The 16,420-nt window shown below is 44.0% G+C and overlaps 1 protein-coding gene across 2 annotated transcripts in view; it reads left to right on the top strand.

Annotated features, from left to right (window-relative positions):
* Positions 1–16,420, top strand: part of SCAMP4 (secretory carrier membrane protein 4) — a 33,729-nt gene that overhangs the window by 10,921 nt on the left and 6,388 nt on the right. For both annotated transcript variants that reach the window (XR_014174159.1, XM_081939247.1), the window contains exons 2-5: positions 4,748–4,804; positions 6,945–7,073; positions 12,953–13,109; positions 13,951–14,052. Coding sequence is in view for 1 of the 2 variants with exons in the window: in XM_081939247.1 (XP_081795373.1) it covers positions 4,798–4,804; positions 6,945–7,073; positions 12,953–13,109; positions 13,951–14,052 (395 nt within the window). In the remaining variant the exon portion in view is untranslated. The remainder of the gene's footprint in view (positions 1–4,747; positions 4,805–6,944; positions 7,074–12,952; positions 13,110–13,950; positions 14,053–16,420) is intronic.

The raw sequence follows: 16,420 nt of genomic DNA, 5'->3' as shown, positions 1-16,420 counted from the left end.
CGGTCATAAATATGTGTCCATAACCAATTTTGTTGTATTTAAGTACAATGACATTAAAGATTATACTTTTACATTGCCAAGCATCTAGATCTTGATCACATATTTTTTTAAGGGATTCAAAGCAGCATTTTCCCACAGGAAGGATTCTTCTCATTATTTTCAAAACCTTATTTCAAACCCATCTTGGACCCTTTATTCCACGGTTAACCTTCCAAAATCAGTGTTCTAAAATCTCTCTTTTGCTGTTTATTTATTTTATTAAAGTCCTTCACCTTGCACTTAAAACTTTTTTTACAAAGGATTGAAGGAAACTCACCTGATGCTCGCCTGTCTTTGCAAAGGTTCCCAATAGCTAAAAAGCAATTTGGAAGCAATTTCCGGCAGTCATTAAGAAATGAAGCTTGGAGAACATTATGTCCTGAAGTGAATTCAGTTCACAAAAAACATTTTAGTCTTTAAATGCCGCAAAATGTTTGCTTCATATCTGAGGTGCTGCAGAGACAAAACTCAGTGTATAACCTAAACATAATGAGTTCTCTCACAGACATTAGAATAACTGTTGCGTTTCTAATTAAATAAACCCTTAGTGAACAAACAGGATAAGCCGGAAAGAGGCAAATTTAAATATTCTAGACCAGGGGTGTCCAAACTTGGCAACTTTAAGACTTGTGGACTTCACCTCCCAGAATTCCCCAGCCAGCTCTGCAACTTTAAGACTTGTGGACTTCAACTCCCAGAATTCCCAAGAAATAATGTAGGTATTTGTTCCTTTTATACATACTTGGATTTATTTCTAACTGTATACTTAAACTGGTTGCTTGACTAGATGCTCTGGAAGACCAACCGCTCTTAGCATTTCTGAAGGTAGGATTTGGTTTTCTTTCTTAAAGCAGTACTGATTTTCTGAATCTGATTTTCCAAATCTTCCTTCTGCTGCCCCTCCTGACAGATTTGGCGGCTGCTGAGAGGAGACACTTGCCTCTTTGTATTCTCTTGAGATTTTTTTTTAAAAGAAGGCCGCCTTAGAATTGGCACAAGGGGTCTTCTGTCCATTTGCTGAAGGGAGGACTTGTTGCCCCTTCCATAGAACAAGGCCTACGTTATGCAGATTGTGTATCTCTGGCCTGAAGCTAGTGTTAGAGCAAAGTGCTGTAAGTTTTGCAATAATAATCGGATCTTAATGGCTGATATATTCTCCAGACACCAGTAATTATGCACTTGCGGCTTTTTCTGTGCTAATACAGATGTTAGCATCTCTCTCAGATAGATAGATGATAGATAGATGATTGATAGATAGATAGATAGATAGATAGATAGATAGATAGATAGATAGATAGATGATAGGTAGGTAGGTAGGTAGGTAGGTAGGTAGGTAGGTAGGTAGGTAGATGATAGATAGATAGATAGATAGATAGATAGATAGATGATAGATAGATAGATAGATGATAGATAAATAGCATATTTCACTTGTACTTTTTAAAAAAACCAAGCAATAGATGATTCTCTGCCCCAAAGAGATTGCAATGTGTAATTTTACCAAGGAGAGAAGCAACCTAGAACTAAGAGAAATTTCCTAATGGTGAGAGCAAGCAACCAATGGAATAGGTTGCCAGGAAGATGAACTTCTAGTTTCCGGTGCACACATGCGCACCGGCCACCTGGTCTTCCAGTTTCTGGTGCACATGTTTGGCCAGAGCACATGCATGCATTGGAAGCTTAAAGAGCAGCTACCCGTTGCACATGCAAGGTTGCACATGCAAGAGCTGGGAAGATGATCTTCTAGTTTCCGGTGCAGGCATGCACACTGGCCACCTGGTTTTCTGGTTTCTAGCATGTTTTCTGGTTTCTGGCACGCATTCTGGCCGGCATGCATGCGTATGCCAGAAACCAGAAGATCATCTTCCCGGTGCTCGCATGCACACCAGGTGGCTGCTCTTCCAGTTTGCAGAGCTCCCGTGTGCATGAAGACCGAACAGCTGGCTGGCGCGCCGAAACCTGGAAGAGCAACGGCCGAGGGCTCGTGTGCACAAAGAGATGACTCTGCATGCCACTTCCGGCAGGTGTGCCACTTTGGCACATGTGCCATAGGTTCACCATCACAGATATAGGTCCTCCTGCTCCAGCAGGGGGTGGAATAGAAGTCCTCTGAAATAACTTCCAAACACTATTATTCTATGTTCTATATTCTAGCTCAAAAGTCATAAAATTGTGGTCTTGTTTTGAATGTATTTCTCCCCCCCCCCCAATTTTTGGTTTACTTACAAAACTAGAAATGAAGGAATACTTTTTAAATTATTCATTATTCATTCATTACCGTATTTTTCAGAGTATAAGACACACCTTTTTTCCTCAAAAAAGAGGCTGAAAACCTGGGTGCGTCTTATACATCGAACACAGCATTATTTTGCCTCCCGAAGCCCTGCCCCCTTCACAAAAATGGCCCTGCATACCCTTATGGAGGCTTTCACAGAGCTCCTGGGGGCTGGGGAAGGCAGAAATGAGAAAAAAATGGGCCGTTTCCCCCCCCCCCCTCAGCCCCCAGCAGCACTCTATAAGCCTCCATAAGGCTATGCATTCACTTTTTTTGACAAAAACCGGGCCCGTTTTTGCTCGTTTTTCAACCCCCGCCCCCTCCGGAGCACTCTGCAAGCCCACCCAAGGTTATTCATGTCTTTCATTTGAAAAAAAACCGGGCCCGTTTTCACAAAAAATGGGCTGTTTTTGGGACGTTTGCAGAGCGCAAAAACTTTTTTTTTTCCTCTCGGAAAGCTGTTTAGTTAGAGTGATAGACGAGAATTACATTGATCAAGTCCTGTGCCAGCAGAAACAAGTCTTAGGTGCTGCAGGTGGTCAGCGATTTCCTTCTCCAGCACATGGATAAATACACCTGGAAACATCTACCTACCTACTTACCTACCTACCTACCTACTGTATTTCTCTCTCTCTCTCTCTCTCTCTCTCTCCCTCTCCCTCTCCCCTCTACCTACCTACCTACCCTCTCTCCCTACCCTCTCTCCCTCTCTCTCTCCCTTTATCTACCTACCTACCTACTTTCTCTCCCTACCTACCTACTGTATTTCTTTCTCCTTCTCTCCCTCTCTATCCCTCTATCTATCTACCTACTTTTTAAAAAATTTGCCTCTTCAAAAATATAATGTCTTATATCCCGGTGCGTCTTATACTCCGAAAAATACAGTATTTAAAATATGTTAAATGATTTTCATTTTGTTTTGCAAATGGAGCTACAAGTTATTGAAAATTAAGGAATAATGGCATCTCTTTATTTTTGCCTCTTTAGGAGTAACAAGTAAAATAGGTTTGTGGTCAGAAATAAATGCCAGTATTGTAGAAAAACAGTTAGGTGCTCTAGGCTTTCTCTTCCACTGTACCAAATCAAAACAGAAATAATCATTTTTCAGAAAACAGTCAAGAAAACGCCAGGATTGTAAATAAACATCACAAAAAACATTCCTGAACTTGAAGCATATTGTTGTGGGGAAAATAGGAAGAGGAAGGTGTGGTGAATGAGTTTACCGCCTTGAGTTATTTGTAAAAATAATGAAAGTGGGATACAAAAAGAAATTAAAATAAAACAATAATTATTACAGTATTAGTAATTTCTCCTTTTCATGTGTTTTATATCATTTCTGTTGTTGGTTTATTTCTTCCTTTGGCTTTCTCGTTAACTACATACATAGAAGATGGATTTCAAAAACAATTTAAAAGCTCTATTGTTTTTGTAGACCTAACCATAGCATTCAACACTGTTTGGAGGCTAGGCGCCATCTGTAAATTGCTTCGAGTAACACCTTGCAAGAAAATATTCCAGCTCACTGATATCATGCTCAGCAATAGGAATTTCTGTATAATTACAAGAAACAATATTAGTAATGAGAAGATTCTCAACAACAGCCTCCCCAAGGATCAATATTAGCACCATTCTTGTTCAATTTATATACGTATATGTCTGTCTATCTGTTTGTATGTCTCCCTCCCTCCCTCTCTTTCTCTTTCTCTCCTCTTTTCTCTCCCTCTCTCTTTCTTTCTCCTCTTTTCTCTCTCTCCCTCCCTCCCACTCTCTCTCTCTTTCTCTCCCTCTCTCTCTTCCCCCCTCATCTAGCTGACCTACTTTAGGATTGCCATATGCTAAATAAATAAATTCTTCAATTGCCATGAGTATTTCCAAATACAGGACAAGTCCTTTCAAATCTTAATCTTTTGAGCCAAGATAAAAAATTATTGCCTCAAGTTCCTGAAACATGTTACTCTAATTTACTTCATTTTGAGGCAGCAATGTTTAGGAACCAGAAAACTAGAATAGCTTTACTAAAGCTAAATGTAGACATTAAGCACCCCACCCCACCCCAAACTTTACAAACCCCAAATTCTGCCCTCGTGTGTAATGGGACCCCTGCCATATCCTACTGCAGTCCTTGAGCTTCTCCAGATAAGGCTGTTATCAGCAAGTAGTGAAAATAGTGTGCAAAGTTGTTCATGGAAGGAACATCATTTAAATAGGGTGCAGAAGTCATGTGGCTTGAGAATAAATCTTCTGTGGTACTGGTTTCTGCAGGAGTTGGGATTATCTGGGTTGTCAGTGAAGGAGATAGACTTGGTCCAGCGATGGCCAATTGCTGACTCATCGAGAGTCCTTTGTCCTCCTTTTTTTTATCAGTGCTGAATCTGTGGGAAATGAAGGCCTTAATCTCGCTTTGGACTACTTAACATTTCTTTTCCTCTGTTTTAGACCCAGCTCTTCATGATTTAACACTTTCTGACAAGGCACTTAAAGAAGGAATGGCAGGTAAATTCCAACTGAAACAGTTCAAATTTTCTCTCTCAAAAGCTAAAATTGACTTGGACGACAGCCGTTTCTCCAATCCCTGTTGAGCTGTATGAATACCGTGTTTCTCCAAAAAAAAACCACGACCCACCTTGAAAAGAAGCCCTGTCACGTTTTTGAGCGCATGCGATCAAATTAAGCCCCACCCACAAAATTAGCCCTAATTAAGACCCTGCCCACCCCGGGCTGCAGAAGGTGGGGCGAGGCACACAGGTAAAAATAAGCTAGGGTGGGCATGGAGGGTGGTGGAGCTGCCATACTTACTAGGCCTCGCACAACCTGACAGCTGCCTCGCCGTCTTCTGCGGCCCCTTGCCACTACTTGCACGCATCATCCCAGCCTCCATTTCTCCTTCAGATGCCTGCCAAAAGGATCTGGAGCTCTGTTATCGGCTGCAGATGCCTTCCGGCAGGCATCTAAAGGCGAAACAGAGGCCGGGGTGATGCATGCGAGTGGCAACAAGGGGCTGCAGAAGAAGTGGGCCACCAGCGGGCTCCTGCTGGGCGGGGCTGTTGGTACCACCGCCGCAAGATGAGTCAATAATTAGAACCATCCAAAAAGAAGGCCTAGCTGTTTTTTCGGGGGGGGGGGGGAGGTGTTGTAGCCCAGCAGGATCCGGTTCAGTTGATGATGGACTCAAATAGTGAGGGGTCATTTGAGTCTGCCCTGGATGATGCGGAAGACCCTGTGCAGGTTGCAGATTCAGAGCAGGGATCAGAGGGGCTGGTTGGCCACCAGGAGGCGTCTGAGGCATGGAGCAGTGGAGAAGATCAAAGGCAGTCAGCCCCTGATGCAAGAGTAAGACGGGCTGAGAAACGAAGGCAGCGGCTTCGTAGGCAGGCTCACAGACGATAATTAGCACAGGTGGTTATAGATTGGCCCCTCCCAAGAGAGCTTATAGGTGAGGCGTTGGGAGGGAACATTTGCAGGAAACAACCGTTCAAAATTAGCAGTGAAGAACATCGATATCTTAGAGCTGTGTCTGAATATCTGGTTTGTTTTTCGTGTATTCTAATTTATCTGGCCCTTCGGTCAAAAGGTTTGTTATCTGCAATTAAACAGTGGCAACCAGCCAAGCCTGTGTTTTGGCTTGTTCACAGGCGTGGAGAGGGGGGTCAGAACGGGGGGGGGGGGGGGGTGTTCAAAAGAAAATAAGGCCTGGTCTTCTTTTGGGAGAAACACAATATACATGAACATCTTTCCTTTAAAAATGTCTCTACAAAACTACTTTGTTCATGACTGCATTGCCTAAAAGTCGTGACATAATTTTGCTTAGATTACAATTTCTTGCATTCCTGATATATGCTAGGCTGTTTCTTCTGACTTCTTTTATTTGTGTTCCTCAGTAACTCTGTCGGCTTGTTCAGGGGTGAAATCGACTTACATTTGCTACCGTTTTGCAAATGTGAGCACACGTCCCACCTATGCACATGCGCAGGACCTTCCGCACATGTGCAGAGTGTCAAAAATGGACGTGATGACGTCCGGGTGGGTGGGATGAGCCTGCTACTGAGCCAGTGGTGGGATCAAACATTTTTACTACCGGTTCTGTGGGCGTGACTTGGTGGGTGTGGCATGGCTTGGTGGGCATGGCAGGGGAAGGATACTGTAAAATCTCCCTTCCCTGCCCACTCCAGGGGAAGGCTACTGCAAAATCCCCATTTCCTCCTGATCACCTGGGATTCGGGAGGCAGAGAATAGATGTAGCCAGTCAGAGGTGGTATTTACGGGTTCTCCGAACTACTCAAAATTTCCGCTTCCGCTTCTCCAGAACTGGTCAGAACCTGCTGAATACCACCTCTGTACCGAGCGCGTCTGCAAAGGTAAGTAGAATAACGAGGTGGGGGGGAATCCGCTGTGCCACACAATTTAGATTAGCTAGAAAGCAGGAAATCACGCGTCACAGCTGATCGTTGGAAATACCAGTTCGCCCAAACCGGTACCATCTTTTTACTACTGGTTTGGGCGAACCGGTCCGAACCGATAGCATTTCACCCCTGGGCTTGTTTGAGTATTTATCTTTAGACCGATTTACTGTTCTGATGACTAAAGTCGCCATTCCCTCTGTTAACTTAGCTGATTTTTAAAATTCTCTTTATAGAGAAAGAGAACAATTTCCCCCCGCTTCCTAAATTTATCCCGCTGAAGCCGTGCTTCTACCAGAACTTCGCCGATGAAATCCCAATTGATTACCAGACACTGGTGAGAAGGATCTATCGCTTGTGGATGTGTAAGTTCTTCAGCTGTATTGGAAACCTTGTTCATAGTGACAGGGGAAGGAGGTTAAAAATGCAACTCGGGATCTTTCTGAGTTTAATCTGGTGCTTATTTGTCCTCATCTTCAGGTTTCAGGTTTGTTTTTAAATAGCAGAGATATCCAGTCCTTTTGGATATAGAGTGGAAAGCTAACACAAAACCTGGTGAAAAATTTCTATCTAGACCAGGGGTGTCGAACTCGAGGCCTGCAGCGCCAGATGCGGCCCGCAGGGTGCTTAGATCTGGCCTGCGAGCCCGCCCTGGAGACAATGAAGGACCAACCATGATGCATCTGCCAGCGAAAATGAGGGGCCCACGGAGGCCTCCTGGGCTCCGTTTCCGACCACGGCAGCCTCCTGCAGCTATCTGCCAGTGAAAACGAAACTCGGGAGGTTCACACGCAGCCCTCCTGGGCTCCGTTTCTGGCCAAGACAGCCTCCTACAGCCCTCTGCCAGTGAAAACAGAGCTTGGGAGGGCCACAGGCAGACTCCCGGGCTCCGTTTCTGGCCAAGACAGCCTCCTGCAGCCCTCTGCCAGTGAAAACAGAGCTCAGGAGGGCCACAGGCAGGCCTCCTGGGCTCTGTTTCCAGTCACGACAGCCTCCTGCAGCCTTCTGCCAGTGAAAACAGAGCTCGGGAGGGCCACAGGCAGACTCCCGGGCTCCATTTCCAGCCAAGACAGCCTCCTGCAGCTCTCTGCCAGTGAAAACAGAGCTCGGGAGGGCCACAGGCAGGCCTTAACCTCCATTTTCCCTGGCAGAGGGCTGCAGGAGGCTGTCTTGGCCAGAAACGGAGTCCGGGAGTCTGTCTGTGGCCCTCCCAAACTCTGTTTTGACTGGCAGAGGGCTGCAGGAGGCTGTCGTGGCTGGAAACAGAGCCTCGATAAGCAACATCAAGCTGGCTATGCCCCCCCCCTCCCCAGGTCAAAGACAACCCTGATGCAGCCCTCAATGAAATTGAGTTTAACACCCATTTAATACAAATGGCAAAATTCATGAGAAGTCTGGTTTGCCATTTATGAATTCATGATTCATGAGAAGATAGTTTGCCAAGAGGTGTATGTAACCAATCTGGCAAAACATGTGCAGAACATGAGACTTTTGGCAAAGTTCATAAAGCATGAATCATCCTGCAGATTTCATAGCTCCAAAGGCTGGAAAGATTAGTTCAGTCTTTTCTTATCGAGCCTTTCCAGCGATATCGATACTGCTACTTCCCAAATGCGTCTGGCTGGCAAGAGGTTGTAAAAGGCAGAATTAGATTAATAAGTGTTAATTGACTGATTATACACCATCTAGGCCAGGGGTAGTCAATCTTTTTATACCTACCGCCCACTTTTGTATCTTTGTTAGTAGTAAAATTTTCTAACCGCCCACCGGTTCCACAGTAATGGTGATTTATAAAGTAGGGAAGTAACTTTATAAAATTTATAAAGCAGAGTTACAGCAAAGCCCTACCGCCCACCATGAAAGCTGGAACGCCCACTAGTGGGCGGTAGGGACCAGGTTGACTACCATCGATCTAGGCAATGCCACCTCTCAGCACCTCACGTTAGCTAGATTTCCTCCAGGATAATCTGTCTCTGACCTGGCTCCTTGGGCACCCCTCAGTACCATAATGAAACCCCCCTGCTTTGCTGTTGGTTGTCATGTTCCTCCACCTTACTCAGCATTATGGACGTCTTGCTGAATTTTTCCAATTAAGAGTTAGAAGAAGTGATTTGCTGATGACTCATCAGCCAGATGTCCTCCAATCTTTTCTAGGAACTAAGTGAATCAACAGGAGATGGTGGTTTCCTTCATGTCCATGCAGGGTTTCCCAAAAATGTTGTGGTTGCCAGCCACAGTCTATTCCTGGAAAGAAGATTAGCTTGAATGTATTCCAACAAAGGGGCTACTGCTTAAGAGTTGGTGTTGGTAAAAGGTTGAACTGGGCACGATCACGTTATTTATTTATCTGATTTTTATTCTGACCATCTCCCCTATAAGGCGATTCTGGGCAGCTGATAAATTATAAAACAACTAGAAATTAAAAGTATATTAAAATAGGAAAACTATGCAGGTTAAAATTTGAAAACTATACAAAATCAAAACTTAATTGATGGACTTGTATCAAGCAATCATACTCGCCGTAGTAGTGCAGTGGTTAGAATGCAGTAAGGTAAAGGTTTCCCTTGCACGTATATGCTCGTCGTTCCTGACTCTAGGGGGCAGTGCTCATCTCTGTTTCAAAGCCGAAAAGCCAGCACTGTCTGAAGACATCTCTGTAGTCATGTTCCCGGCATGACTAAATGCTGAAGGTGCACAGAACGCTGTTACCTTCCCACCAAAGGTGGTCCCTATTTTTCTATCTGCATTTTTAACGTGCTTTTGAACTGTTAGGTTGGCAGAAGCTGGGACAAGTAATGGGAGCTCACTTCATTATGCAGCATTAGGGATTCGAACTGCCGACTTTTCAATCAACAAGCTCAGCATCTTAGCCACTGAGTCACCTCGTCCCTTTCTAGAATGCAGTACTGCAGGCTAATTCTGCTGACTGCTGACTGCCAGCAGTTCGGCAGTTGGATTCTCACCGGCTGAAGGTTGACTCAGCCTTCCATCCTTCTGAGGTCGGTAAAGCGAGTACCCAGATTGTTGGGCGCAATAGGCTGACTCTGTAAACCGCTTCGAGAGGGCTGTAAAGCACTATGAAGCGGTATATAAGTCCTATTGCTATACTTGAATCATCAAATTTAAAACAGCCATGTAGCCTTTTCTTACCAGCCTTTTCTCAGCTGATGGCCTCCTTAGGGAAAGCAGCCTAGAATTCCAGGGATTATGAGAGCCAAAAAGCAACCATAGGGAAAGGCGAGGCTGGTGAGTGAGGTGAGGTGAGCTGGTGTCAGCTATCCCTCTTTCAGTGCAGGGAATCCAAATTATACTTGCGGCAACTGATAACATACCGTATTTTTCGGAGTATAAGACGCACCGGAGTATAAGACACAACAAGGTTTTGAAGAGGCAAATTTTTAAAAAAAGGTAGGTAGAGGGACAGAGAGGGAGAAAAAGAGAGAGAAATACAGTAGGTAAGTAAGGAGGGAGAGTAGTTAGGTAGGTAGATAGGTAGATAAAGGGATAGAGAGAGAAAAAGAGATAGAGAAATACAGTAGATAGGTAGGGAGAGAGAGTAGGTAGGTAGGTAGGTAGGTAGGGAGAGAGAGAGAGAGAGAGAGAGAGAGAGAAATACAGGAGGGAGAGTAGGTAGGTAGGTAGGTAGAGGGAGAGAGAGAGAAATACAGGAGGGAGGGAGGGAGGGAGAGAGGGTAGGTAGGTAGGTAGAGGGAGAGAGAGAGAAATACAGGAGGGAGGGAGGGAGGGAGAGAGGGTAGGTAGGTAGGTAGAGGGAGAGAGAGAGAGAGAGAGAGAGAAATACAGTAGGTAGGTAGGGGGAGAGAGAGAGTAGGTAGGTAGGTAGGTAGATGTTTCCATGTGCTGGAGAAGGAAATCGCTGACAACCTACAGCACTAAAGACTTGTTTCTGCTGGCACAGCACTTGATCAATGTAATTCTCATCTATCACTCTAACTAGAGCTTTTCGAAAGGGAAAAAAAAAGTTTTTGCACTCTGCAAACTTCCCAAAACCGCCCCGTTTTTTGTGAAAACGGGCCCGTTTTTTTTCAAATGAAAGGCATGAATAGCCTTGGGGGGGGGATTGCAGAGTGCTCCGGGGGGGACACAAAGATGGGCAAAAAATGACCCGTTTTTTCACAAAAAACTGGCCCGTTTTTTGTCAAAACAATTGCATGCATAGCCTTATGGAGGCTTATAGAGTGCTGCTGGGGGCTGGGAGGGCAAAAGACGGCCCGTTTTGTGCTCATTTCTGCCCTCCCCAGCCCCCAGGAGCTCTCTGAAAGCCTTCAGAGGGATATGCACAGCCATTTTTGTAAAGGGGGCGGGGCTTTGGGAGGCAAAAAATGCTGTATTCGATGTATAAGACGCACCCAGATTTTCAACCTCTTTTTTGAGGAAAAAAGGTGCGTCTTATACTCCGAAAAATATGGTAGTTCAGAGTCATGTACTTGAGATGAGTGGCTGTATAAATTCTATAAAGATCCAGGAGCCTGGATCTGATCTTTCATAATGTGCACCGATGGTTGAGAGTGTATTCTTGTGCATATTTGTACACCTTAGTGCAGGGGTCTCCAACCTTGGCAACTTTAAGAATTGTGGACTTCAACCCCCAGAATGAGAATTCCTCAGCCAGCAAAGCTGGGAGTTAAAAGTCCACAAATCTTGAAAGTTGCCAAGGTTGGAGACCTCTGTCGTAGTGCATCTTTTTATGTGCATCTTTTTAGTCTGCTAGAAATTTAACATTGTGTTTTTTTTAATGGTTTGACAAAAATAAAGATCCAGAAGAAGAGACTAAGATATATTTTGGTTTTTAATTAATTAACGTATTTTTCGCCCTATAAGACGCTCCGGAATATAAGACGCAGCCAATTTTAAAGGAGGAAAATCTAGGGAAAAAAAGATTCTGAACCAAATACTGTAGTAAAATATTTTATATCAACTGTATAAAGTTAACAGCAGTTTAAGAACAATTTTATGCCTGCCCCATTTTTAGATGACCCAGGTGGCTACATTCGGCGTATAAGACGCACCCAGATTTTCACCCTCTTTTTTGGAGTAAAAAAGTGCGTCTTATAGGGTGAAAAATACGGTATCTTTGCTGCCTAAGAAAATCAGCTCGGTGGCCAAGAAAACTTATCAACATCAAAATATATTAAAACAATAAGTACACAGCAATATATAAATAGAAAAAAAATATTTTACTAAGTTAAAAGAGTTGTGGTGGCGCAGTGGTTAGAGTGCAGCACTGCAGGCTACTTCTGCTGATTGCCAGTTGCCACCAGTTTGGCAGATCGAATCTCACCAGGCTCAAGGTCGACTCAGCCTTCCATCCTTCCGAGGTGGGTCAAATGAGGACCCTGATTGTTGGGGGAAATATGCTGACTCTGTGAACCATATACCATATTTTTCAGAGTATAAGACGCACCTTTTTCCCTCTAAAAAAGAGTTTGGAAATCTGGGTGCGCTCCTGGGGGCTGGGGAGGGCAGAAATGAGCAACAAATGGGCTATTTTTTGCTCAATTTTGCCCCGCAGCCCCCAGGAGCACTCTATAAGCTTCCCAAAGGCTATCCATGCCCTTTTTTTTGCTCGTTTTTGGCCCCCACCACACACCCCAGGAGCACTCTACAAACCTCCTAAAGCAGTGGTGTCCAAACTTGGAAACTTTAAGACTTGTGGACTTCAACTCCCAGAATTCCCCAGCCAGCTCTGCTGGCTGGGGAATTCTGGGAGTTGAAGTCCACAAGTCTTAAAGTTCCCAAGTTTGGACACCCCTGTCCTAAGGGCTATTCATGACGTTTTTTTAAAAAAAAAAAAAAACCCGGGCCTGTTTTTGCAAAAAACGGGCCGTTTTGGGGAGGTTTGCAGAGTGCAAAAACTTTTTTTAAAATTTGCCTCTTCAAAACCTTGGTGCGTCTTATACTCCCAAAAATACTCCAAGTGTAAGTGCTATTGCTATTGCTAAAATGGTAACAAAGCAGATCATCTCAGCTATGGTTGATTGCCAAGGAAGACATATCCAGCCTCTGTCATAAAGACTCTTGTGAGAATTGGACTTCTGGTCCTTGGCTGATTGGCTTTATTGCCAAAGTATTGTTGAGAGAAGGTTTCCTTAGCACTCCTTCACCCTTTTGTGAGATCCAATTTCTCCACTATGCTTTCAAACTCCGTATTGTACATCATTGCTTTAAAGTGCCTTGGATTTTCCCAGTACTTTAAATGTCTCTTTTTTTTCCCCTTCCATAGTTTACTGCATCACCTTGAGCGTTAACCTCATTGCTTGTCTGGCTTGGTGGATCGGTAGTGGATATGGTTCCAATTTTGGCTTGGCAATTCTTTGGCTTCTCCTCTTCAGCCCCTGTAGTTATGTGTGTTGGTTCCGGCCAGTCTACAAAGCCTTCCGGTAAAATTTCACACTGGTGTATTTTATCTCTTGTCCTTAAATTTCCAAAATCAGATCTCCAGCTTTGGTGCTGCAGAGAAGAAAGAAGTAGGTTGGAGCGCCTTCCTTCATTGTACCCCTAAATCTTAAATGCAATATTTTGATCAAGGAGTCGAACCCTTTCCATCTGAGGAGGGAACGCAACAATTGGGGCTGTTTAGAGGAAGAAAAAAGTCACAGGGACATTAATAAATTGATGCACAATAAAGCACGGCTGAGCAGGGATATATTTTATTCCATTTCTTACATTAGAATTAGATGCCACCCAACGGAAATAATTAATAGAATGATTGTCCATTTACAGGTAGTCCTTGACTTATGACCACAGTTGAGCCCAACATTTCTGTTGCTAAGTGAGACAGTCAAGTGAATCTTGCCCCATTTTACGACCTTTCTTGCCACAGTTGTTAGGTGAATCACTGCAGTGGTTAAGTTAGTAACCCGGTTGTTAAGCGAATCTGGCTTCCCCGTTGACTTTGCTTGTCAGAAGCTCACAAAAGGGGATCCCATGAACCGTCATAAGTATGAACCAGTTGCCAAGCATCCAAATTTTGATCACATGACCATGGGGAGGCTGCAGTGATTGTAAGTATGAGAAAAGTCACAAGTCACTCTTTTAGTCTTGTTGTAACTTTGAACAGTTCAATGAATGGTTGTAAGTCGAGGACTGCCTGTATTTTTTTTGTATACTAATTTTTTTTAATTTAATTTATTTAAATTAACCAATCTCCTTATATTTATTTTGTACAATGACAATAAAGGCTATACTATTTATGTTTCTTCTTCCTCATGTTTCCCCCAGGTCAGACAGCTCTTTTAATTTCATGGCGTTTTTCTTCATTTTTGGAGCCCAGTTTATCCTGACAGCCATCCAGGCAATCGGTATCGGTAATTGGGGAACATGGTAAGCAAAGCAACTGATTTTTACATATCTTCCAATTCCCGTCTCAATTTAGATTTTTTTAAAAAAAATCTCTCCACCTATACAACAGAAAACCGTGGTGTTACAGGATCTAATTAGTTTAATTGTTTCTTAACATTCTTAACACTTTGAATTTGGATTCCATTTGTCCCATTATTAAAGAACCCAGATCTTTAACAAAAAGGCCACTTTTTCCTAGGATAATGTACAACTTTACAGGCATTCTGTTATTGATCAGGTAGGGCGAGCTTTATGGACATGAAGATTGCAGTAAAGTTGTTGACAATAATGCTATAACTATAAATAGCTGTAAATGGGTTGATTCAGTCTTTTATGGGTTTGGAGCAGTTCTTCTAAAGCCAAGCAAAAGATACTTCTCAACAATTTCATAAATTTGATCAATCAATCAATCAGGGAGAGTCAGTACAGTAAAGTATTATTTCTGCTTCTATGCCCAAACCTGCTCTATGCCACATTACATAATTGTAGATTTGCACTGCTACAGATATATTTGCGGGTGAAGTTCAAGATGCTGGTCACCACTTTTAAAGCCCTACATTAGGGGTCAGCAATCTGCAGCTCGGAAGCCGCATGTGGCTCTTTTATCCCTCTGTTGCGGCTCCCTGTTGCTCAAAATATGCGTTACACCCGCCAACGTGCGGCATCCACTGGAACGTGATTTCTTGAGCTTTTCAACCCCCGGTAGGCCAAACATGGTGAAATCCAAGAAAAGAAAATTTCAGAAGAAAACAGAATGCTTACTTCAACTACATATGCTAGTTTTGTGGCCGCTCAGGAAATAGTCAGGCACGGGAAACGTTTTGTGACTCCCGGTATTTTCTTTTCTGTGGGAAAACGGGTCCAAATGGCTCTTTGAGTGTTTAAGATTGCCAACCTACATGGTTCAGGGTGTGGACAATTAAGAAACCACCTTTCTTAGATAGTATCTACTTCAGGGGTGTCAAACTCAAGGCCCGGGGGCCAGATCCGGCCTGCGGGGCCGCCCTGGAAATAGCAAAGGACCCATCCCGCGGTGCCTCTGCCAACGAAAACTGAGCCTATTGCGGCTGAAAATGGAGCTTGCAAGGGCTGCGTGCAGCCCTCCCGGGTGCTCTTTCCGCTGTCAGAGGGTTGCAGGAGGCCGTTGCAGCTGGAAACGGAGCTCGGGAGCTGTTTTTGCTAGCAGAGCTCTCGGGTCACCACAGGTGCCCCCGACACAAGTGACGTCAGATAACCACGCCCACTCTGGCAGTGCCCATCCCAGCCCCCCTCCCCCCTTCCCCGAGCTCAAACACACTCCAGATGCGGCCCTCAATGAAATCGAGTTTGACAACCCTGATCTACTTCGCTGCCCCAGACAACTGTGGAGCACTTATTAAGGGTGCCACCCTCCCACCCAGAAAGTACAGCTATTGTGGAATAGCTTGGGTCCAGAGGCAAGGTTGGCCCCTGTTCCCATGTCCTCTGAAAGCTGATAAAAACCCTGTTTCCTGGATTAGAATTAGTTTGTGGATTAGTTATAGATCCATTAGTGTTTCTTAAGTCAATGTTATCTGTTAAGAAACCTGCAATTTATTGTCGTACTTACTATATCATTATGTTTTAATGGTTCCTATGGATTGCGGAGGAATAAATTGCATAAATAAATGTATTCTCCTAGAAGCCTACGGTTTCTTCCCAAACCTTAGAATGTTTTAATCCTTCCCAGGACAGCATCCCAGACAAATGAGTGGCCATCTTTTGCTTGAAAGCTTCCAGAGATGGTACATCTGTGACTCTCAAGAGTTTTAGAGCTTCCACTCTTTACCTCCGGTTCTAGAGAATAAATCCACACCTGTTTTGGGTGACCGTCTTTGAAATATTTGAAGACTGCTCTTTAGAAGGCCAGATCCTGAAGATGAAACTCAAATACTTTGGCCACCTAATGAGAAAGAAGGACTCACTGGAGAAGAGCCTAATGCTGGGAAGATTGAGAGCAAAAGAAGAAGGGGACGGCAGAGAATGAGGTGGCTGGATGGAGTCTCCGAAGTAGTTAGTGTGGGCTTAAATGGACTGCAGAGGATGGTAGAGGACAGGAAGGCCTGGAGGAACTTTGTCCATGGGGTCGCAATGGGTCGGACACAACTTCGCAACTAACAACAACAATCATCTCTCTCTCTAGCATTTTCTTATTTATTTACATCAAATTTATATAGCCACCCATCTCCCCCAAAGGCTCCTTAGGGTAGTGCATAACAATAAATGAATCATCCAATATAAAACAGATGAAAAAATATTGAGGCTATACATTGCCAGTTCCTTTAAATGTTCTTTCTAGGGTTTAGCCTCCAAGCACTTCACAATCTTTGGT

The sequence above is a fragment of the Natrix helvetica genome (assembly GCF_964273705.1).
Source record: "Natrix helvetica genome assembly, chromosome: 1".
Taxonomy (NCBI): Eukaryota; Metazoa; Chordata; class Lepidosauria; order Squamata; family Natricidae; genus Natrix; species Natrix helvetica.
This window is presented reverse-complemented; position numbering and strand designations above follow the sequence as displayed.